The following is a 23,128-nucleotide window of genomic DNA, read 5'->3' as shown; positions in this document are numbered from 1 at the left end:
TGAGGAAAGATTAAGGCAGAGAAAGTTTTTTCCAGTCCAGCTTTTCATATTCAGAAGCACAGGATATGTTCTTTTTAACATGATACTAACAGTATTTAATAAAAAAAAATCTTGAACTCATGTTACTTGTAATGTATAGAGCTCATTGGCTACAAAGTGTAGGGATTACCCCATTCTCAGCACCCTTAAAAAAAATATTGCATTGCAAAGTGTAGTAAAGCACAGTGAAAGGAGGTAAAGCACATAAAGCCTAGGTAAATCATATTAATAACTGGGAAACCATGGTAAACTATGGCTAATGCATAGTATGGTATAACCGTGGGAAAAGCATGAGAAAACTGTACAATTACTATGCACATTTACAGTGGTGAACTTTTATAAGAGAAGCACTACACCTCACTGTCTCTCTGTCTCTACAGACTGAAATCCGGCACCTTCAGAGTGTGTACAGAGCTGCTCGGCAACAGAGGAAACTACTTCTGAGACATCAGAGAGAGATCCTGGGCATCCAGAGAGCTGCTGCACTAATAAAGAGTAAACTACTGGGAGACTCTGCACTGAACCAACAGAATCCAGAGAGTGCAGAGCAGCAGCTACAAGGAGGTCTGGAGAATAACACTGCACTGCACCAGTTACAGGGGGATCTGAGCAAACACAGTGCAGTGCATCGTAGCCAGGGAAAACTAAAGAAACGCTGTGCACTACGCCAGTTCCAAGATGATGTAAAGAAAGATGGGGCTGTACATCAATCACATAGGGACCTACACAAATACTGCGCATTGCAGCTGTCACAGAGAGATCTGCATGAAAACACAGCAGTGCTCCACTTACAAGGGGATCTGAATAAATACAGTGAGGTACAGCAGGAAGACACCAAACTGCATCAATTACAGGGGAGTCCTGAGGAATTCACCACTCTGAACAAATTAAAGGGGGACCATGAGGAAGACACCACTTTGCATAATTTAAAGGGGGGTCCTCAGGAAGGCACTACTCTGCACCATTTAGAGGATGGTCCACAGGAAGACACTTTGGAAGACATCACTCTATATGACTTACAGGGGGAAGAACCAGCAAGAACAGCTCAGCAAAAGCTACAAGAAGATCCTCAGAAAGACACCACTTTGCACAAGTTACCAGGGAGTCCTTTTGAAGACCCTGCTTTGCACAACATTCGGGGGGATAGCCAGGAAGACAGCACTCTGCATCAGTTACACAGTGATGTCCAAAAACACTTCACTGATGACCGTGGGAACACTACTTGGGAGCAGGTAGGTACAGTCTAGTATGCGTAGGCTTAGGAGTGTTTATAGTTTTCAGCATGCAGTTGAGAAAGCTGGATATATTGCACTGATATAACCTGGTTGTGGACCAAATTAGGTCAGAATTGATGGGTTTGCATCATGGCTTCACTGAGGATTTCAGAAGGGGCATTGCATTGGCTGTGCAGATTAGTGAGGCAAACACAGAGGGGACTGTTTCTCCTCGCAGCATTACAGCGGACCCTACTGGCCAGGCAACTAGTGAGCTCAAGCAGACACTGACAGGGCTGGCCTTTGTCCTCCATTGGCCAGTAACTCAACAACATCTGCTCTCAAGTTCCTGCATGTAAAGAGGCAAGTGGGATTGGAGAACGCCCACTGGCCTTCAGTTGAGTGGGCATTTGCTATAGCTAAGGAACACAATAGAACATTTGAAATTGGGGATAAAATCATGAATAAAATAAAACGTATGGATTCTCTCCAGGTTAAACCGCCATTGGGGTCATATGAAAACATGTTTGTAAGTGTTATTATCACAACTTACTATGATGTTACAGCTGAGCAAAGATTTGTATTTTCACATATATAGACATTGGCACATTTGTTAATTTATGAAAGCAAAGGAATGCATTTGTCTAAGAAGACAGCAAATACCATGTGTGCCTGTTTGCCTGTATTCTAATAATGTGGGTGTGTTTAATGGTAGGCATGGAGCCTTGTAGAATAGGGAAGCCAGGACAGATGATAACGTCGAAAATTACCTTGCAAGGTATTTAAACTAGGAACTGGGGAGGTGAGGAGATGGAATCTAAAGAGGCATGTCAAATGCAGGTTAAAGTATCCTGCCATTCCCGCTACCCGCTGAGTAACACAGAGGAGTGTGCTACAGTAACCTTCGTCAAATTCATATTACCCCTGCTCAATCACTTGCTCTTGATTGGACCAATTTACACCAAGGTTTATTTAATGCCAGGTCTCTGTCTAATAAGGCTCCATTAATTAGTGATTTTATTCAGGATTATAACATTGATACTGTACGCTATTCTTTCTTCCAGAAAGCTCACTCTACTGGGCGGGGAGATGGACTTACTACTCTTTTCCGTAGTGAACTTAGAATCAAACAGGAAATTGTTGAAGGCTTTTCATCTTTTGATGTTTTAACCTTGGCATTAAACAGTCCATTACCTGTTCATATTGTAATTATTTATCTACCACCTAAGTCAAATCAGCTATTTCTGACTGGATTTGGGGATCTGCTATATATAACTATATGCCAATCTCTACCATTCTTAGATAAGGTTCTAGAGAGAGTTGTTGCAATTCAATTACAAACATTTCTAACTCTTAATGGTATATTCAAGAAGGTTCACTTTGGTTTTCGTGCTGCACACAGCACTGAGACGGCCCTTGTCAGAGTTGTGAATGATCTGCTGATAAGCTCTAACGTTGGCTTTCCATCAGTATTAATTTTTCTTGATCTAAGTGCTGCCTTTGATACTGTAGACCATTCCATCCTACTGAATCATCTTGAAAGCACAGTGGGACTGTCTGGCCTTGTCCTGTCCTTGTTCAAATCTTCTGATAGGTTTCAGTTTGTCTCTATTGGGGAGATAAAATCGGCATTATCAAGTTGTCTGTGGTGTTCCACAGGGCTCCATTCTAGGTCCCATGCTGTTTTCATTATATATGCTACCGTCAGGTGACATTATCCACAGACACGGAGTGAACTTCCATTGCCATGCTGATGATACCCAGCTATATTTGTCCCTAAAGCCAGGAATTTCTTCTGCCTGGGTGTTATTCGCTAATTGCCTTTCAGACATCAACCATTGGATGTCACAGAATTTTCTAATGATGGATTCAGATAAAACAGAAGTTATGCTAGTGGGATCACAGAACAAACTATAAGGAAATATGGGATTACATGAGCTCAACCCTTGCAGTCTCAGTGCAAACTCAATGCATTCTCTAATTAACCTTTTATTCAGCGTATACCCCTAAATTATATTATATCTAACCATGCAGTGAGCTCAGGCAACTTTCTATACCTCTTAATTAAAAATACACAAAGTTACATGAGTTCAAATCTTACACAGTTATTTCATGAAATGGCTACACATTGCTGGGGTTTGCAGCCACTGGCTAACAGCCTCATATATATAAACGCAGCATATTAAATTAGTCTGTGACATTGAACTCTGACACAGAATGTCAGCCAGATTGTCACACTGCAAGACATTTTTAGGCTGAGATATAGAGACAGTACATTTTGACTTATCGTCTTTAGTACACAACTTTATTATATAATTTTCTCAGTCATGTTCCATTACTGGTGTTGTTCAGTAAACATTTCACTGCCACATTGTTTTACCCTAATCTTAACACATCTATTTTACAGTAATGTAAACCCTTTTTATACGATCACCCTTACAGTACATTATGAAATTTTTTATTCACAAAAGAAACTCTTTCGGTGTCTGAGCGCCTAAAATCAGTGCTACCAAATATCGTGGATTTGTATATGAAACACTGTAATTACTGATCTTACTTATTTTATTATTACTGTTATTTTTGCATGCACAGATTCCAGACCAAAGCAGCTCTTCTGAGAAGCCTGGAAGCTCACCTGGTCCAGAGCCCAGGGAGAGACGGCGCCGGGTGGCGGAGCATGTCCAGAACACGAGCAGTGAGCTGGGAGACAGCCGACAGAGATGGGAGGACAGGTGAGTTAATGTCATGCATGCAAACAAATAATCTGAATCTGCAGGGACCCTTTAAAAGTTCCTGGCAGCATATTATAGTTAAAGTATTACAAAGTGTAGCAAAACCCAGTAAAAGCTAAGTGAAAGAATGGTAAATTACAGAGAACAACTATGGTAAGCTATGGTACATGCATAATGGAAGCACTGGACAAATTGACCATGGGAAACATTTTCACTTTTAGGTGATGTGACTTGAGTGTTGGCTGATATCAGACTATTCTTTTTACTGTGTAAATCATTGTTAGAACATAAGAAATTCCAGAATGAGAAAAGGCTATTCGGCCCACCCATGCTCACTCACTTTGGTGTCAGCGTGGTTCGTTAGCACAGGAGCGGAAAAACAAAAAAACCTTAACCAGGTTAACCAGGAGAAACGAAACCTCTGGGAATCTGTGTTTAAACGGACCAGCCTTCTTCCAGGTGGCTAGCAAAAGGTCTTATTGGGGCCACAGAGAGGGTTATACAATCTATTCTTGAAGGATCTGATAGTCTGCTTCAACAATTCAGCAGCCTGTCAAATGGTTCACCACCCTTTCCCTGAAAAAGCTCCTTCTCCCCTTGGTTCTGAATATGCCCTTCTTCAGCTTCCACCTGTGGCCCCTGGTTCTGTTCTCTGTGACCTGTGAAAAATGATTCTCAGCAGTTACTCTGTTAAACCCCTTGACATTTTTAAATACCTTTTAAATAATTGTGTTGCTCTCTCTAGTCCTCTCCATTGTCTCAATGTCTTTCTTATGATGAGGGGACCAGAATTGGACACAATATTCTGGTTGTGATCGTGCCAGTGCATTGTATAATTTTAATATAACTTCTCTAGATTTTAATTCAACTGTCTTGAATATATAACCTAACATTCTGTTTGCCTTTTTTATAGCTTCTCTAGTTGGCTTAAGAGATTCATCCACTACTACCCCAAGTCCTTTTCATACATAGCCTCCTCTATTTCATTACTGTTCGTGCTGTACTTTCCTCTGTGTTTGCACCCTATGTGCAAGACTTTGCATTAATTCACAGTAAATTTAATCTGCCACGTTTCAGCCCAAGCTTGAATTCTGTCTAAATCTCTTTGTATTATTAAAGCGTTGACTGGGAGTTGGCTACCCCACCCAGTTTTGTGTAGTCTGCAAATTTGAATTACTTACTGAGTATGTCTTGGTCCAAGTCATTTATATAGATTAATAATAACAGTGGTCACAATACTGATCCCTGTGGTACCCCACCATTTGATGCCTGGCCTCTAATTATAACTCTCTGCTTTCTACCTTGTAAACAGTTATGAATCGTTGCTGCTACTTTACCATTTATTCCTACTGATTTCATCTTTAGGTAAAATCTCAGTAGATGATGTCATGCACACTATCCTTGTCCACTCTAGTAGTCTCCTCCTGAAAGAAATCTAGTAAATTAGTTAAACAAGATCTACCCTCCCAAAAACCACTTTGGCTGTCTCCTGTAATGTTACTATATAAATATTATAACTACTGAATTCCTCTTTTAGTTTCAGTTGAATTTAATGAAATAATTCTCTGTATGTCACACTTGCACATTGTGTATTTCTTTTTCATTTCTGGATCTGCAGTTATACAGAATAGATCACATTATATTGTGGTGAACCTCAGTTCCCACAAGCAGGGGTTTCACAGGCGGAGGTCGGACACAAACCCAGGACCTCCCACTCTGAAACACGGGCTCCCTTGCATGTATTTAATTGTTAAAACTAAATGGTAGCTTGCAGTGTAGCCCACTCAGCATATCTGATGTACTGTACAACACCTGTCCAGTGAAGAGCTAACTTCTGCCTCATGCTCTGCATGTCTGTAATTACTCACGTAATAAAGGAAAAAGCTCCCAACTACCATGGGCCTGTTAAAGGTTACTATACATACTGTACATACAGTTTACAATCTAGTTTTACACCTACCTAGTGCATTTGGTGACAGTGCCCCTATGGCATGGAATAGTCAGATGAATAACCCAGTTCATGTAGAATAATCACTATGATTACATGTTCTTTAATGAGTAGGTTCCGATAGCTATGGAAGTGTAAATGTTTCTGATCCCAGATGAAGGTATGATCATGCTTTTACTGTGAGCTTGTGTTAGTGATGTGTAATTACAGCTGCATGTTGCTGGTGATCTCGAGGACACACTTTATTCCTGGTTAAAAGAATGAATAAATAAATAAAGACAAACAAACCATGCTGAACTCCGGGTTAGACAGGTTAATTATATAGGATGCTATGCAGAGGAGTCAGATTAAACAGGTTTTACTGTGTCATAAAATACACTGTACCTAACCTGAGAGCTCTGCCTAACGAGCCTGTCCCAAACTGCACAGTGAGACGGAGAGGCTGCTGTGAAGCACCATGCATTGGTGCGTCAGTCAAGGCCTGAGAGAGAGAGACAGAGAGAGAGAGAGAGAGAGAGAGAGAGAGAGAGAGAGAGAGAGAGAGAGAGAGATCTATACTCTCATCTCTCCCATTACAGTCCTACTGCAGGCAGAGAGGTGGGGAGTTCAGTCGGAGAGTGGGAAGTTTTGGGGTCTCCTGGATTGGGACATCGTCTTTAAGGATATGAGCTTTATTCTTGATTGCAAACTCAGCAAATATGCCAGTCATGAGCAGATCTGGGTAGGTATTTATTTTTACCCAATGATTACCTGAACTGCTTTTTTATAAGGAGCATTTGCTTTCAACAATGTCGGAGTTAATAGAGATTCTATAGAGTACATAGCTGACAGCAGCATTATGCATACTGTAGGAAAGAAATACGTAGTATTTCTGCTAGCTTGTGTTTTAGAGGAAGGCCTCTAAAACACAGGCAAAGAAAGTCACTTTAACCACAGCATACTAATAGAGCTGTTTAATTAAGAAAGGGTTAGTTGGATGACTCTCAATTTGGAAACAATTAATGGCAGCATTTAGTTTTTCAAACAGAGCTAATTTTTAAGCTTCATGTGTATGCTCGTCCTAGCTGCTGACAATGTAATATGGGTGTGCAAATGATCCTATCTATAATTAAATATACAGGTACTTTTTTTTTAGTAACAGCCTAGAGTAAATGTTGATGTTTTTGTCATTGTTATCATAAATGATTCCCTGAGTTCTGGTATGGTACTAGTAGCTTTTAAAACTACAGCAGTCACGCCAGTGCCTAAAAACACAGATGGCCTATTTCAAATCTGCCCTTTCTCGCTAAACTACCAGAACGAGCTGTCGCTCTGCAATTAAATTGTCATTTCACTGCTTTATTAACCTTTTCAATCCGGTTTTCATCTTCACAGCACTGAGACTGCCCTTGTCAAAGTTACTAATGATCTATTAATGGAAGCAGACTCAGGTGCTTTATCAGTATTAATTCTTTTGCATCGTTGTGCTGCATGTGACACTGTAAATCATAAGATTCTTCTTGACAGATTAGTTTATTTGGTATCTCTGGCACTGCTCTTGAATGGTTTCACTCTTATCTAACAGGGCACCAACAATTCATCCCCCTGGGCAGGTTTAGTTCTGAGATTGGGTCAGTAACATCTGGTGGCCCACAAGGCTATATCCTGGGCCCCTGTTAATTAGTATTTATATGTTTCCCCTCGGCCACATAATAAGATCACATGGCCTGAATTATCATCTTTACGCAGATGACACTCAAATCTATGTTCATTCTACGCTTGATATAGATGCAGCTAAATTTTTACCCCTAAGTTGTAATAAGACCAAGGTTATGCTGTTAGGTATTTCCCATCGGCTAGGTAAAAACAATACTGGTACAATGCTTGAGTTCAGACCTAAAATGAAAAATTTGGGTGTGATTTTTGATCCTGGGTTAATCTTTGAACCAAATGTGGTGAATACTGTCAATGTTTCATTTTTTCACATCAGAAATATAGCTAGGCTTCGACCTATGCTTTCTGCATCTGCGGCTGAAAAACTGATTCATGTGTTTGTTTTCACTAGGATTGATTATTGTAGTACCCTGCTCGCTGGTGTCTCTAATAGCATTCTCAACAAATTGCAATATGTTCAAAATTCTGCAGATAGAATTTTGTCTAGGTCAGTCTAGGGATCACATTACACCTGTGCTAGAGGCCTTGCATTTGCTTAAAATCCTTCTCCTCACCTACAAGGCACTCCATGGGCTGGCTGTGCTTTATTTGTCACATCTTTTAACCTTTTACACACCCACTCGCAACCTCCGCTCCACCCATCTTAGACTGTTGTGTGTCCCTTATGCTCGCCGGTGCTCTGTGGGCAACAGGGCCTTCTGTTGCTATGCCCCAAACCGTGGAACTCTATTCCATTAGAGAGTAGGGATTCAGCAACTTTGAGTGTTTTTAAATCTAGCATATTTTTATGATTCCTTTTCCTTGTTTCTGTTTTTGTTTCAACATGCTATTGTTTTTGTTGAATTTATCTTTGTTCTGTGAAGCGCTCTGAGACTATTACTTTAAAGGGCGCTACAAAAAAAAAAAAAAGTTTATTATTATTATTATTATTATTATTATTATTATTATTATTATTATTATTATTATTATTATTATTATTATCAGCAAACTTACATCCTTCCTTTGTTCACATTTAGGCCAAGTGCACTTCACAAAGTTAATAAAATATCAAGTGCATTGTTTCTTTTTCAATGTATTTTGTACTTCCAGATTTGTGATAAAGACAGAAAGAGACACCTGTCCAACAGAGGGGAGCTGGAACTGGGAAAAGAGAAAGAGTGATCCAGAGATCCTGGGCTTGGAAACAGATATTCTTCACTCAGATCCAGAGTACAATGAGCAGGATATCCAGAATCTGGAAACAAAGCAGAGCGAGCTGGATAGTCTCCACTCCGATCAGGAGAACAGTGATACGGATAACCAGGAATGGGATGATAAGGAGTGGGGCTCCGAGGATCACGAGACTGGGAAGATTGTGGAGGGATCAAAGCATGTGGTAGAGGACAGGACACAGACAGGTAAGAAGGACTGAAGGTGTGTTCAAAATCACCAAGCTATCCACTTCTATCCAAGCCAAGTGAGTGGATTTAATAGCAGTGAATTACAACACATATATAATGTATATAATGTCAGTTTCTGGAAATGTCAGTTTCTGGAAATGTCAGTTTCTGGAAATGATCTTAGCTAATTCTTTCCTTAAATGAGTTAATCATGTAATTATTCTTTTACTTAGTTTATTTTACTGCGTGAACATCTGGTGGACTGGGGTAAGTAGCAGTATTGAAAAACCTCTGGCAACACTGCTATAGTGGAGACAGTCATACGTACATACATACCACTGTACACACACTTTTTTCCATATATCTGAAAAACACTTATTGTGGTGAAACTTTGTAAACTTTGTCTGTCTGTTTGTTTGGCCAACGCGCTCTTTATTTTCAGTGTTGTGTGTTTTGTTTAACTCTTTTGCTTGTATTATTATTTAATAAATAAACTGAGCACCATGGCTCAGTTTTGCCCTGCCATTCCTCACTGTTTGGAGTCCGTGTTTCTGGTCTGATGTCACCACTGCATGCCACCCTTTCACACTATCCCATTGGTTATACTTACTCCAGACAGTCAGCTGAGGCAGAGAATACCTGCAACTGTTTATGTCCAGCCTCCCCTCACTTATTATTGGACTGCCACAGAGAAAATGCAGGTCATCTATTGGTTAGTTTTATTTTAAAATCTGCCCATCCCTTCACTGGTATCTTTTCTGCCAATAACCAATCAGGTGCTTCCCCTATTAACGCACATGCTTTCAGTCAGTAACATTCTTTGACACAGAAGAAACTACTAAGGTGAAATGGCCCAGGGAGTATAAATGCAAACATAACATAACCCAAGAATAAGGCATTGAAACTAAGAGTTTCCTTGAACCAAAAGTAGTAGCAGATAACATGTTTTAAAATTAAAATACAGGCCAGTCCGTTTACAAGAATCACTAATGTAAGAATCAATCGCATGTTGTGATCAAAACCACTGCGACTAAATTATTCCTATACCAACCAATGTAAAGGTTGTTAGCAGTGTATATAGTAACAAGACATTTTCTTTTGTTATAGATGGACAGGTGATTGAAGGAAAGGCATGCAATTTAGAATCTGAGAAAGAAGAGCGTTCACAAAAAAACATAGCTGGCTATGAGTCTTCAGAAGAAGAATCATCTTGTTCCAGGTTCAATTTGAAGCTCCACTTGTCCTCTAATTCAAATGATCTTTCATGGAAGTCACAGAAAAGTTTGGGGTCATATCCCTCACTCCAAGAATTCCAGAAAGCATCTGCCGTTCTTATAAACATATCTGAGACATCGATCTCCTCTTTGGAAACTGAGGAAGAAATCCCTTTAGACACAGAGAGCAGTAAAGGGGAAGTGCTAGAGACAGGCAGCCCACAGGGCCTTGGTTCACCTGATACTAAGTCAACGAGAATGTCTAATGAAGCTTCTCCTATTAAGGAAGAATGTTCTGAAGAGGTTAACCAACAACAGATAACCAAAGTACCTAGAGATTCAATGAGGCATAATTCTCAAAATGACTATTTAACTCAAAGTGGTCTTTTAGTTGACCACAACCCATTCAAAAGCAAGCAGTGCATTCTCCCACAATTTCCAGGAGCAGTAGGAGGCCAGTTCCATCAGAGCTACACTGTGGTGAAAGAGAGTAAGAAAGATCTCCAGGACATTAGTGAGTCCATTTTACCCAGAGTTGAGTTCCCAAAAGGTACATCATCAGCAGAACAAACTACAGAAGGCAAGCCAAACAAGGGATGCCTATTCCTGGATCTTGAACCCAGAAGCCCTGATAGCTCACTGAAAATATCTGCTTCCAGCAGTGACAACTTCTCAGAGAGTGAAGCACCAGAGCCCCAGGAAGAATTCTCCCTGAGCAGCCCAGAACTGGTTTCTTCAAGGGAGGAGCAGATTATACTAGAGGGGATAGAATGGCAAGGAAAAGGCACCTCAGATCATGAAAATAATTTAAAACCATTGGCCCAAAGTAAAGCTTCCAGAGAAACTGAATCACAGGTTACAAAGAACAGTACTGGCCAACCATGCCCAGAAACACCCAGCTCCCTGACACCAAAGCTTAAAAGGGTCTTTGAAAGACATGTAGAACTAAGTTCCTCAGGTAGAGTCTTAGAAAAAGAACAGGCTCCCAAAGATAGCCCATTATCTCGTTCTGCAATGAGAGATTGTGCTTCCATTAATTCAAGGCGGCCACTGTCTGACGAGAACTTATCGGAGATCGTGTCACCGGTGGATGAGGTACTGTCCTATGGGAGTGCTGAACTCCCTCCACCTATTGCAAGAGAGTCAGGCTGTGAAGATTTTGATGATTTGCCCCTCCCTCCACCTCCCCCTGCAGGTGAGGTGATTACATGGACAAGTGAGGATGCCTCATTTCAAAGCGAAGACTTCCCCCTACCACCAGAAGAACTGGGACATTTTGGGAAGGAGAGACCTCAATTCCCAGCAGATGATGACCCCTCGATCAAGAGCGAGGACTTACCATCCCTATCAGAGGATCTGGCCCCTCCTGTTGAGGAGTGTTACACAGAGGAGCTGAACAGCTCTCTGCAAGAGAAGCAGCTCTTGGATCCTATGGATAAAAGTATGGTAGCAGTAAATCATAAGTGTGAAAAGCAAACTCTTGAGGTTGAAGCTAATGGGTCTCAATTTCAGCCTTCACAGGAAAATGTAGAACACCAAGAACAGAGCTCCCAGCATTCCAAGAAGGGAAACCCATTTGTAACTCTGACCAGTGCTGATGAAAGCGACTCAGACTCATTGTCAGACCCATTGTCATCCTTCCACATTGGAGACCGAGTGTTGGTGTGCCACACCAAGCCTGGGGTTCTGAAGTTCAAAGGGCTCACCAGTTTTGCAACTGGACATTGGGCTGGGGTTGCCCTAGACAGTCCATCCGGACATCACAATGGCACCTACCGAGGCATCCGGTATTTTGAATGTCCTAAAAACTGTGGTGTCCTGGTCAGAGCCGAGGACATATCTCACCTTCTGGGGGGCCAAGAGACTGACTCAGATTTCAAAGCCAATGAAGGTCCTTTCTCAGATGGAGACTCACCTGAGAAATTTAGATCCCTAAGAGATAATATAGGGGACAGGGGATCATCTGAGGGCAGCGGGGAAGGAAGAGAAAAGAGGAGTGGGGAAAAGAGAGGGAAGCAGCCTAGTGGGGAAAATGGAGAAAAGCGGTCTACAGCCCCTAAAGTGTGTGAAGCTGGCTCATACAGCCTGGCTTTTGAGGAGATGAATAACAATATACAGAACACAGCTGTGTTTATTGAGGAAGAATGGAACTTGGCACAATCCATTCCCTCTTCCACGGCATCAGAGTTCAGTGCAGGAGAGACGGACCTCCAGCAGATCATCAAAGAAGCTGCAAGGGCTGTGGAGCTGCTTGCAAACCCTGAGTCCAAGCAGAATGAACAGGACATCTACTTGAAGCTGGATAGTAGTGTTACAACAAATACAAATAAGAAACTAGGTAGTCAACTACCGGCAGATAGAATGATTCAAGAACTACCTGAAACCATCCAAAGAAAATCTCAGAGCATTTCAGGAGCTCCACTAATTGGGGAACGCCATACACACAAAGAGGAGATGGGCGATTCAAGCACCATTGACAGCTCTGTGCTGTCTTGTCTGGTGCACAGTGTTGCAGTGGAGTTATTGAGTGAGGTGGTGAGGGAGTTCCAAGGGATCCGGAATAGAAAGCAGCAGCAGGAGGTTGTGAGGACCAGAGGAACTCTGACCAACACCCCCAAGAGCCATGAACCTGTAAGTATAGGTTTACATCTAAATCACTTCACTTGGTATGGTTTGAGGGGCATGTAAATCACACTACAGAAAAGATTATAGCTGTAATTTAAATTTTTTAACTTATTTTCCTGCCTATGTGATTTCTATCATTATGCAGCAATAGTTTTTATTTCATTCTTCTTCTTCTTCTTCTTCTTCTTCTTCTTCTTCTTCTTCTTCTTCTTCTTCTTCTTCTTCTTCTTCTTCTTCTTCTTCTTCCTCCTCCCCAGGGTGCTGGTATCCCAGGAAGCCAGACAATTGAGAAGTGTCAGCAGGAGCCCCACTCCCCCAGCATATTATGCTATTTGGACCAGTGGCAGTGCACTACTTCGACAGGACCCCCCCTGGAAGGCAAACGCCTCCATGACCCTGCACGTGTACGAACCCTGGTGGGGAGCGCAGTGGAGAGGCTATGGATCCAGGCAACAGGTCAGAAGGTTGGGGAATGTGGTGTTCAGGGAAAGAGAGAAGAGGAAGACTGTATGGCCGATGAAGAAAGCAGGAAGGCCTATAAACAGGTTGGTATGTTAGGGATGGTCCCTAACAATAATATCATGGCATAACTGTCAAACTTTGAAAGAGACTGAGGCTAGGTAAATAAATCAATAAGATTGTAAATGGCACAAAACAATTCTATTCCCAGGGAACAGCATTCTTGTGTTGGGTTGTGGTTCAATTTCTTGTTTTTATTGTTATTATCAATGATTCAATAAAGTATTATTAAGACTCAAATGACTTATAATTAAAACTTAACAAGATTACATTGGTTTGATTCCAAAGTACAAACTTCCGTTCCATTTAGTCATGTAAGACGGTCACTATCATCAAACAGCAGATTTTAAGGTAAAGGCCAAGGTTGCCCGTTTCTGCAGGGAGGTGTCAGTATATGGACAGGAGATCCAGAGGTGTTTGAATCTTCTCAGGGTATCTCATGACTACACTTATATTGATACTGAAAACATTGCTTTAAATAAGATGGGGCTTCTTAACTATTTACTTGTATCTGTTCTTAAGAAACTGGTCATAAACCAATTTCTGTCAAACAGGTCATTATGCTTATCTCCCAGCCATCACCTTACAACATATACCATGGTTAACTATAATATATCTGTGGAAACCATGTCTTTGAACTTCACTTGACATTTTTACTTTCTGTACGTCGTTCACTGAGCACATAATTCAAACTCATTCCTAACTATTCTTAACTCAGAACTATAAAACTCTCTCCCTCTAGTTGCTGGTCCACTTGGTATAGATGATCATCATATTTCTTTACACTTGTCTCTTGGGCAAACTGTCCATGTTTATTCATGAGGTGATGCAAAGAACGTTTGTAATGGCTTAATTGGAAACAGCTAACCCGACCATCCTTTTATCCATGGAATGCAATTGCATTTCACATTGATTTGGGCTACAGGTTAATTCCAGTGAGATTCTGTAAACCAAGGTGCATCTTGGGGGTCAGTGTAGTGTACACTATGGAACTAAGAGAAAGTGATGTCTAAACTGGAATATGACTCTGATCAATTAATTATAACTAAAGGTACATTTTTATTGATTTCTTTAGCTAGACTTAATCTCTGTAAAATGTTTAGATTTAAAGAAAAAGTCGAATCCGATTTCTTTGCACACCACTAATTCTTAGTGGGATAAATACAAATACATTTGATTTGTGACATTGCATTCTTGAAATTGTATGAATGTTTTTACAACAGCGATGAACACCAAGGCACTATATATAACCTGTATCCAATGATAGTGTTGCACCCCTGTATCTAAAAAATTGAAATCGTAAAAATGAAAGATGCTCTTGGTATGTGGCATTTTAAATTCTCACTCCAATGTGGTAGCCCTACTATCGGTTACTTTGAAATGATTTCTAGTAGACAAATGCTTTAGGTTCATGTTTCTTATCACCAGCATATTTTTTACTAGGGCAGCCAGTTAAACGACAGCTTGTAAACCCTGAGGAAGGAATAACCAAATACTGTTTGATCTACCATAAATCATGCTTCTCTTTCACTTGCAGGTCATATTTGATCTAACCTCAGATATATTTCATGAAGCTTTTCAAGAGGATCTGAACACCAGTACTTCCCTATGGCGGGGGAAGGGTGTCTCCACCCTCTCAGCTCTACTGTCCAGCAGGCCCACCCTCAAGGAAGTCAAGGTAATGCTCTGGCAAAACTCATGTATCTTAGACAGGTGTCCACCCCTTTGTACTCTCTGCTGTAACACCATCGCTCACATAATCTAAGGCTGCTGTCCACTCCTACAGCCTCACACTAAGTCCCTCTCCTGTCACGGTATATTTGATGTAAAGATATGTGTCATCTGTGCAGGTTCAAATTTTGAGCCAAAATAAAAATAATAATGTTATTAGTGCATCTAATGACAGACAGACTGCTTCTTTGAAAACTGTTTTCACGGACACAGCAGTGTATCATCCACGAGAAACTCAATAATACTGTCATAAGGGACAGGTTTAGGGTTAAATTACTGATCATCACTAAAATCATTTCGATACAATTGCTTGTGTGTCTGAAGGCAAATTTCCTAGAATGTTAAGACTGAGGTCAAGTTTGCAGTTTGTCTTAAAAAGACATCTGCCTTCTCAAATTGAGAAGTGTGCCAAACAGGATTCCTGGGCAAAGGGACCGAGCCTCTTTATGTTCTTTCAGAACGGCTTCCATAAAAATAAAAAATGAAATCAGCCTAAAGATATCAACTTGACTTATCAGTTGTTAGAATTATCTGAAGAAATATATTACTAACCAACTGTGGCAAAGTGGTCTGCAGTGCGCAGGTGTAGAGGTGATGTGATTTTGAAACAGAAGACAGGCAACAAAGTTCACGATCCAAACATACGCTTATTTTTATAATTCCGGTCTGGTGACATCAAAGAATAATCCCAGGCAATACACAGCAATGTATATTGCACTTTTCCAAAACAAAGGGTTACAGTCCAGAAAGAATAAACACAATATAACACACACAAAGACACACACAATTACAAGTCGAAAGTGAGTGCTAATGTGCAAGTGGTGAAATGCAGTTTATTCGTGTACAGTTGCGAAGTGTTGTCTGGGTTGGTTCTGGCCTTAAGTGACAGCTCCCGGTATGTGTTAGCAGTCTAATAAACAAACAAGTATATATAATCAGACACAACAAAACAAACAAACACTAAACACTCACGGTACAATTTGGTTTCTTTTAGCGGTTCACTCTTAACAATAACAAAGGAACAGATCACCTAGCCACATCCCCTTTTGTGCCGTCATGTCACGCCTCCTTGGTAAATGAGTGCAACCATTTCTCCTCCAATCTGCGGTTGCCACATCGCTTCCCTTCTGGGGAGATCAGCCCTTTCTAGATGGTCGACTTCCAGCTTTCTCTGGAATGAATTGTCAGACCATCCAGTCTGGGGCACTCTGTTCCCTTTACACAGCGCCCTCACAGGTCAGGAAGGAGATTTATAACCAAGATTCATTCTTTCTCTGTCACACCAACAAGTACTGATTCAGCTAGGATTTGTAGAGATTCTTTGATGCACCACTGTTTACTTATAGGACTTGTTAAGAGGCTAACTCTGTCTTGAATTCAGTTTGTAAAGTTTCATTTGATTGACTGAGGAACATTTGATTTTTAATTAGATTGAAGACAGTACCACATAGTATTAAATGTTTTACCCCTACACAGACTCTTTACTTTTCAATGACTGATGGGGTCTTTCACAAAGGGTTTTACTCATGCCGTACACATTTAGGAATGTATCAGTTTTAGTACAGATCTATAAAGTATCCTGGTTTTAGAGCTGCTGACCAACTGCATTCGTAGGTGGGGATGGGGATGGACGTCAAGTATAACAAACAAGAGGAAGGGGGGCATGGACCAAAAAGTTTGAGAACCACTAGTCTAATGTACAATTATGAGAAAGCTGCATATCTGTGTTGCCTGTAGTTCTTTATCACCTATATTGGTGGCGAAATTCACTGATGATGAATGAATGAACGTGGTCTCTCTTCCAGTCTGCCATGCAGGTGGAGGTTCTGAGACTGCTCAATCTGGACTGCAGCGACCTGGAGATGAGGAGGATTCTACAGAAGATGTCCAAGTTTGGGAAAGCTCAAAGAGACAGGGTGGACTACATTCTGGTAGGCAATGACTCAAAGATCCAGCTCGCAGCACCACCACAGGGGTTACATAGTTTTTCTGTAGAATGTGGCTCGCACTTACTGGTTTATGTTTCCAACTTAGATACCGGATGCAGGCAGGCCCAGAATAAAAGTGTACATACACACAGTAGTCTTGTGGTTTTACTATGTTTATGCTATGCAATAACCACAGTTTACTGTCATTTTTGTAAAAGCTGACTGTAAGTTAACATAGCTATTGCAATATATCCCTCTATCAGTCTTACTGTGCTAGCTTTTCTCTTATCAGCACAATGACGCTTTATTCGTGTAGAAGCCATTTTTTAGGTCTGGAGAAAAGCTTTATAGATGAAATGAGTGGGAACAAATTAAGGTTTTCTTTAGCTAGCATCCCACCAAATACTTCAGTTTCATTGCTAGGGATATGTGTATTTCAAAGAAGAGCAGGGGAACCCCTACAATCTTTCCCGAGTCCTTGAGAAGCAAGTTACAACTGTGGATTGATTTAAAAAACATATGTAATTGAGGAAACTGAATACCTAATGACTGAGAGCAGGCAGGCAACACTGTGATTCTTGTGTCATCCAGACTCGCTAAATAGTGTTAAAATATGCTACACTAGACTTTTACTTTAGATAAGCAGATAACGTTTTTTGCAAAATATCAGGTAGTGACACTGTTTAACCTTTACAACTTCAACAAATTGGGTCAATTCATTGTAGAGGTACAAGGTGGCGTTCAGAGCTGTCCTAACTAATGTCTTTCTTGTTGTTGTTTAGATCCACTTTGTTGTGATTTCTGTTTAAGGAATCACATCACGTCACAAACCATTCAGAAGTTTAAAAGTACCCCTGCAGCCAATGCTTGGAGGTTACACATGGTTCTGAGAGGTCTACAGTACTGAGGCTCTGTAAACTTTAGAGTTTTCAAAAGTCACCAGGATGTGACAACTGGTGTAATGTAATGTAAACCATTAGAAGTCCCAGGATGGGACTTCTAATGGTTTACATTGACTAGGTCTAATGAAATAACAAACTACCTTAGGAGCTGAATGGAGGTTTAATTGGTTAAAAAAACAATTGGGAACAGGGCTAGAAGAAAGACCCGGACTTTGTCCTGAGCTGATTTGACACATGTGACACATGTGTCCTTGTTCAGATCCAGGAGCTGCATCAGGAGGAGCCGCAGTGGATGGACTACAGCGCCGACGAGCTCAGTGTGAAGATGAGGCTGACAGAGGAGATCTTCGATGCTCTACTGCAGGACACCATCAAGGTCCTCAAACACATTGATGGAGCGCCTCCTAGTGCCAGCCCACGTGCACTGCAACCTGCCTTCAGCACAGGCTGAGCTAGGCCTTTGCAGCACTCAACCTATTGAACCAGGATAATAACTCTGATATGACAGGAACCCCTGTAGACTCACTACAGTGTAAAGTCTCCACCACTTCCTTCTCTGCGAGCAATCCAAAATACTAATTAAGGGAACTACATGCAATAAAGTCATACTTGCTCTATAAGTGGTACGGACTTTGCACTGAAGTGAAATCATTGTTTTTATTTTTTATGTGGTCTAGGGTTAGGCTTTTGGAGTTTAATATTTTCAACTGAAGGGAAGAAATTAAGCCATCATCATCACGTTTACTGCATGTCATCTTACACCAGGGTTGTTTGTGTAGTAGATTACTTTTTAGAACTGAAGCACGATTGTATTTCTTTACCATTTAAAATGTTATATTTATACATGCACAAGAACACATAAACATGCATTGTCTCTAGTTTACCTTTATCTCTGATATAATCCACTTCGCTTTCAGGCTCTGGTCTAACAATGAGGCTGCTATCCATTTAGTCTCATTCTCAACTTATGCAATGCAGTACCAAAAAGGTGCTGTGGTAATTAGTTTCTTTCTCAATTTGGGCTCAGCTACCTTCACGTTCTCTCTTAATCACCACTTTTCTCCTGCATGTGTTTAAGGCATTCAGTTAAGATATTGTGGCAACTAACGCTTTCAACAATATTCACCATGTTGCTGAAAACAAAACAGTTTAGATTGTGTTGCTTGAACTTTTCACATGGTAAAAACTTTGCAACATTTAAAAAGTTGCTTCAGTACAGTAGGTCTTGAGTATAAGTGTTTGGTGGCTACCTCTAATCAAGTTGAGAGTGTTTTTCTCATGCACTCTTTGCTGTGCCAGGCCTGTGAGGGAAGCCTGCGAGACTCTGGGTCTGTCATACAAACAGTGCAAAAGAAAATACACTCTCAGCTTGATCGAGCTAGCCACTGGACCTTAGAAACACATTAGAAGTTAAATACATCTAACTAAAAACAAAAAAAGACCATATTAACATATGCAGTGTGTTTCTGTAGATTCTGTTTAGGTTTACACATTAGAATTATTTGTCATTGACATTCTGAGTGTAAAATATATGCTCTCAGCGAAACATTATAATTGCAGTTACTGGTAATAGGTTCTAGTGGGGAGGTGCCTTAAAATGAAAGTTTAAAAACTCCTTTCAGCACAGGAAACTGTGTAAATACAAACCTCTTATACCTGTGATTGGTATGCCTAAATAATTGCACTGCATAGACACTAACAATAGTAGTTATTATTACTATTACTTGTAGCTATACTTCAGTAGCTTATACAGCATGCAGCTCTAAATTGAATAATCAAATATATTATTTATTGGTTTTTTACAATCATTTTATTAACCAGTGATAATGTTAGCATGAACACAGAGTGTGAAAAAAAGATTGATAATTTAATAGTTTGTGATAATGACGACACAGTGTGTACAAGGTTGACAATTAATTCAAATAATGATCACTATTCACAAACAGTTATTTAATAAATTACTTATATTTTATATATATTCATGAAACTCTTGCTTGGTTGTTTAAAAGGGGCTCTAAAACACAGACATGAGCGACACGAGGCATGTGCACATAGCTGTCTCTGCCCCTGCACACTCATGTCAGGCTGTCTTTCAACTGATTTCCTTCAAGACCGACAAGGAGGGCATAGACATGAGTGACACCAAGCATGTCTACTTAGATGTTTCTTCCACTGCACACAGACTCTGATTAGTACTAATCGTGTCTTACTTTACCTAAAATAACATTAGGAAGTCCAAAATGAGTGTTAATCTAGGTCTGTGAAACCAGCTATATAAATTCAGCTGGTACATCAGAGTGTAACTATTAATCTGTCCCCCTGCAACACTGGGCTTTTCCTGGATGTAAGAAATATCAGAAAGAAATACTGCATAGCACAAACGTAGTATTTCTTACATCCACCAGGGGCAGAGTTTTGCAGATGGACAGTTTAATGGTTACACTCTGGTGTACTGGCTGACTTAAAGAGATTGGCTGGGGTGGGTTCTCCTACTGGCACCAGATGACTGACGAGTCAGCAGGAACAGGCTGCCCAATGATCTTCAGTCCTCCTGAGTTGATATGCAGGTTGCTGCAGTGAAGGGACAAACTGGCGATTTCAAATTGGGGTGAAGGCGGGGGTAAAATACATGACTGAGCATTCTAAAAAAAAAAGGCATTGGTTACAAAATGTCAAACACAGAAATGTGTCTGTGTATATTTGTTCTTATTGTATATCAGCCTGTCATGAGCCCCATGTTCCCCTGCAGTTTGAATGGCAACAGCACAGACACACATGTCTGCATGCCTTAGTTTCGATCTGGAGGTTCAAATCTTTTAAATGAGTAATTTTGTGGCTCTATGTACTCTTGGCCAATTGAACAAGCTTGCATTTGGCAATATCTCAGGGCTCACGTTTACTCTGTACCAAAATAACGCCTGTTTTAATTAGGCAGATTGATGTCTTGTGTATATTATTTATCATCCATCCAGTACCAGTAACACAGATTGAATATAGGGCCGCTGCAACTGAGCTCAGGGCACTCTCCTGACCAATCCAGTTTTGACATGTTACTTGTGAGTACAGTAATGTACATCTTCATCTTCCATCTCAATGTCGTCTTGCTCCAGTATCAAACTGGAGTTGTTTGTATAATTGGTATTTATATTGGACCAGCGCACAGTTTTAACTGGGCAGACAGAGTCCCAATTGAAATCTGTTTGATCTGCTGATAATGGAAAAGAACAAGTCTGATTCCCAGTGATGGGTATGTGTCTTAAACAGTATGTAAAAAAAAACAAACTCAAGACTCATAACAGCAGATTTAAACTTGGTTTCTTCAATTGCCCGCCTCACTGTTGCGTAGCAAATGGTTACTCGGTAATAACTGCTTCCAGCGTGAGCACTGTGCTGTAAAGAAACTACTGATTTTTATTTATGAAATATATATTTTTATACCATACTCTTTGAGTTTATACTGATTTGTTATATTTGCAACTGACCCAAATAAAGTTTGCTGTGTTTTACACAACTGAAGTTAACCTTTTTATTTTTTATTTTCTAAGTGGTAATATTTACCCCTGTCCATTTTACTTCTGTCACTGTAACTAGTGGGTAATTATTCCAGCATTACTTGGTAATTTATCAATTTAAATGAACATGTAAGAGCTTAGGAAAGGGGCAAATTGATAAAAAAAAAAAATGTAAAAAACAAAATAACCTACCAGACCTGGGACAAATATAGCTGTATTTGATATTTTATTTACAAACACCAACTATTTCAAATAGTTGAAATATTTAAATATATATATGCACGAATAAATCAATTTTGTTTTTAAATATTCAAATATTAATTGCACAAAGTCAAATATTATTTGAAAATATTTAAATATATGTAAGTTATTTTTATATATATATATATATATATATTATATATATATATATATATATATATATATATATATATATAATATATATATACAAATAGTTAATGAATAATCAAAAACTAAAACCTAATTATTACCCTAAATGTATAATTATGTACCAAGTCTTGTAATTACCATGTGGTGGTTGAGGAGGATTTCTAATGAGGAAAATGCTAAACATGTTCAATTCAATAACTTCAAAACAGGCCATTGAACCAAAGGTTAAAGATTGTTTTCAAATGTTTACCCACTGAAATAAAACATTCAAATATTTCAATTAATTGGTCAAATTAAATCGAATTGTAATTATTAACCTGTTTAGAATGCAGGATAATAATTAGGCCGCAGTATGTTACTGTTACATATTTATGACGAGTTTAAAGTATTTCAATGGATTTCAACTACTTTACTCGTATTTAAATCTTTTAAAATAATAATTTCTTTCCACAAACCATATTTAAATATTTTCAAATAATAGTTCCTTTTTTGTGATATGTATTTAATTTTTTTCAACCAGCAATATTTATAACTATTTATCCCAGGTCTGTAACCTACTGTACCTTTGAACTATCAACTTTAATAAGTGGAAAGGCTAAACAAAACCTGCTTATTGTGTGTGTGTGTGTGTGTGTGTGTGTGTGTGTGTGTGTGTGTGTGTGCGTGCTTTTTATTATACACAATAAAACATTGCATGTCTCAAAAGGTACTTTGTAATTTAATAAGAAATATACTGCAGAAATAAAGTATACGCAGCACATAAGGCAAGCAACTGAATATAACAAAAACATTGTAAACTTGGACATATATAAAGTGGCCAGGCATCCCATTTTGGACGGGACAGCCCTATTTATGGAACACTGGTCCCAGTGTCCCCAGAACGTTTCTTGGGGCGCTCGTTTAGTCTCTTTTTTTGCCCCCGCCGGTAACAGAATATTGTATTTTATTGTATTTTTATTTATTGTTACTACCATGTATAACTTACAACAATACAATGACACTTGATGTGACTAAAGCGAAGGTTGAACGACCAATAGTATTAAAACGTGGCTGTACAGCGCCATGCAAATCTGGAGAATTACTGAAGAGTCAACATTCGTATTTGCAACCAATGAACTGGCGGCTAACCTTGTCTTAATCATCACTCTCACTGACCAAAGAGGTTAGATTAGGGGTCTAACTTTAACTGCTCATACAGATATCATTGTATTGTGTTGGAATTATTCTGTTTAATCCATGATATTTGTATATCTGCATGCGAAAGGCTTTGCTTCGTGTGTAGCTATGGGCGACAATCAACACTGTCAGATCACATCATAGCACCATGGTTACATACAAGGTA

The 23,128-nt window shown here is 39.7% G+C and overlaps 1 protein-coding gene across 2 annotated transcripts in view; it reads left to right on the top strand.

Moving 5' to 3' along the window:
- LOC121307036 (centrosome-associated protein 350-like) overlaps positions 1–21,405 on the top strand; it is a 57,043-nt gene extending 35,638 nt beyond the window's left edge. For both annotated transcript variants that reach the window (XM_041239108.1, XM_041239107.1), the window contains exons 17-24: positions 420–1,271; positions 3,846–3,985; positions 8,676–8,983; positions 10,073–12,810; positions 13,062–13,349; positions 14,861–15,001; positions 16,860–16,985; positions 18,144–21,405. In XM_041239108.1, the coding sequence (XP_041095042.1) occupies positions 420–1,271; positions 3,846–3,985; positions 8,676–8,983; positions 10,073–12,810; positions 13,062–13,349; positions 14,861–15,001; positions 16,860–16,985; positions 18,144–18,335 (4,785 nt within the window). In that variant the 3' untranslated portion in view covers positions 18,336–21,405. The remainder of the gene's footprint in view (positions 1–419; positions 1,272–3,845; positions 3,986–8,675; positions 8,984–10,072; positions 12,811–13,061; positions 13,350–14,860; positions 15,002–16,859; positions 16,986–18,143) is intronic.
- Positions 21,406–23,128: the final 1,723 nt, after the last annotated feature.

The sequence above is a fragment of the Polyodon spathula genome, chromosome 52, assembly GCF_017654505.1.
Source record: "Polyodon spathula isolate WHYD16114869_AA chromosome 52, ASM1765450v1, whole genome shotgun sequence".
Classification (NCBI taxonomy): domain Eukaryota; kingdom Metazoa; phylum Chordata; class Actinopteri; order Acipenseriformes; family Polyodontidae; genus Polyodon; species Polyodon spathula.
The sequence above is the reverse complement of the archived record's forward strand: the minus strand, read 5'-3'. Positions and strand labels throughout refer to the sequence as shown.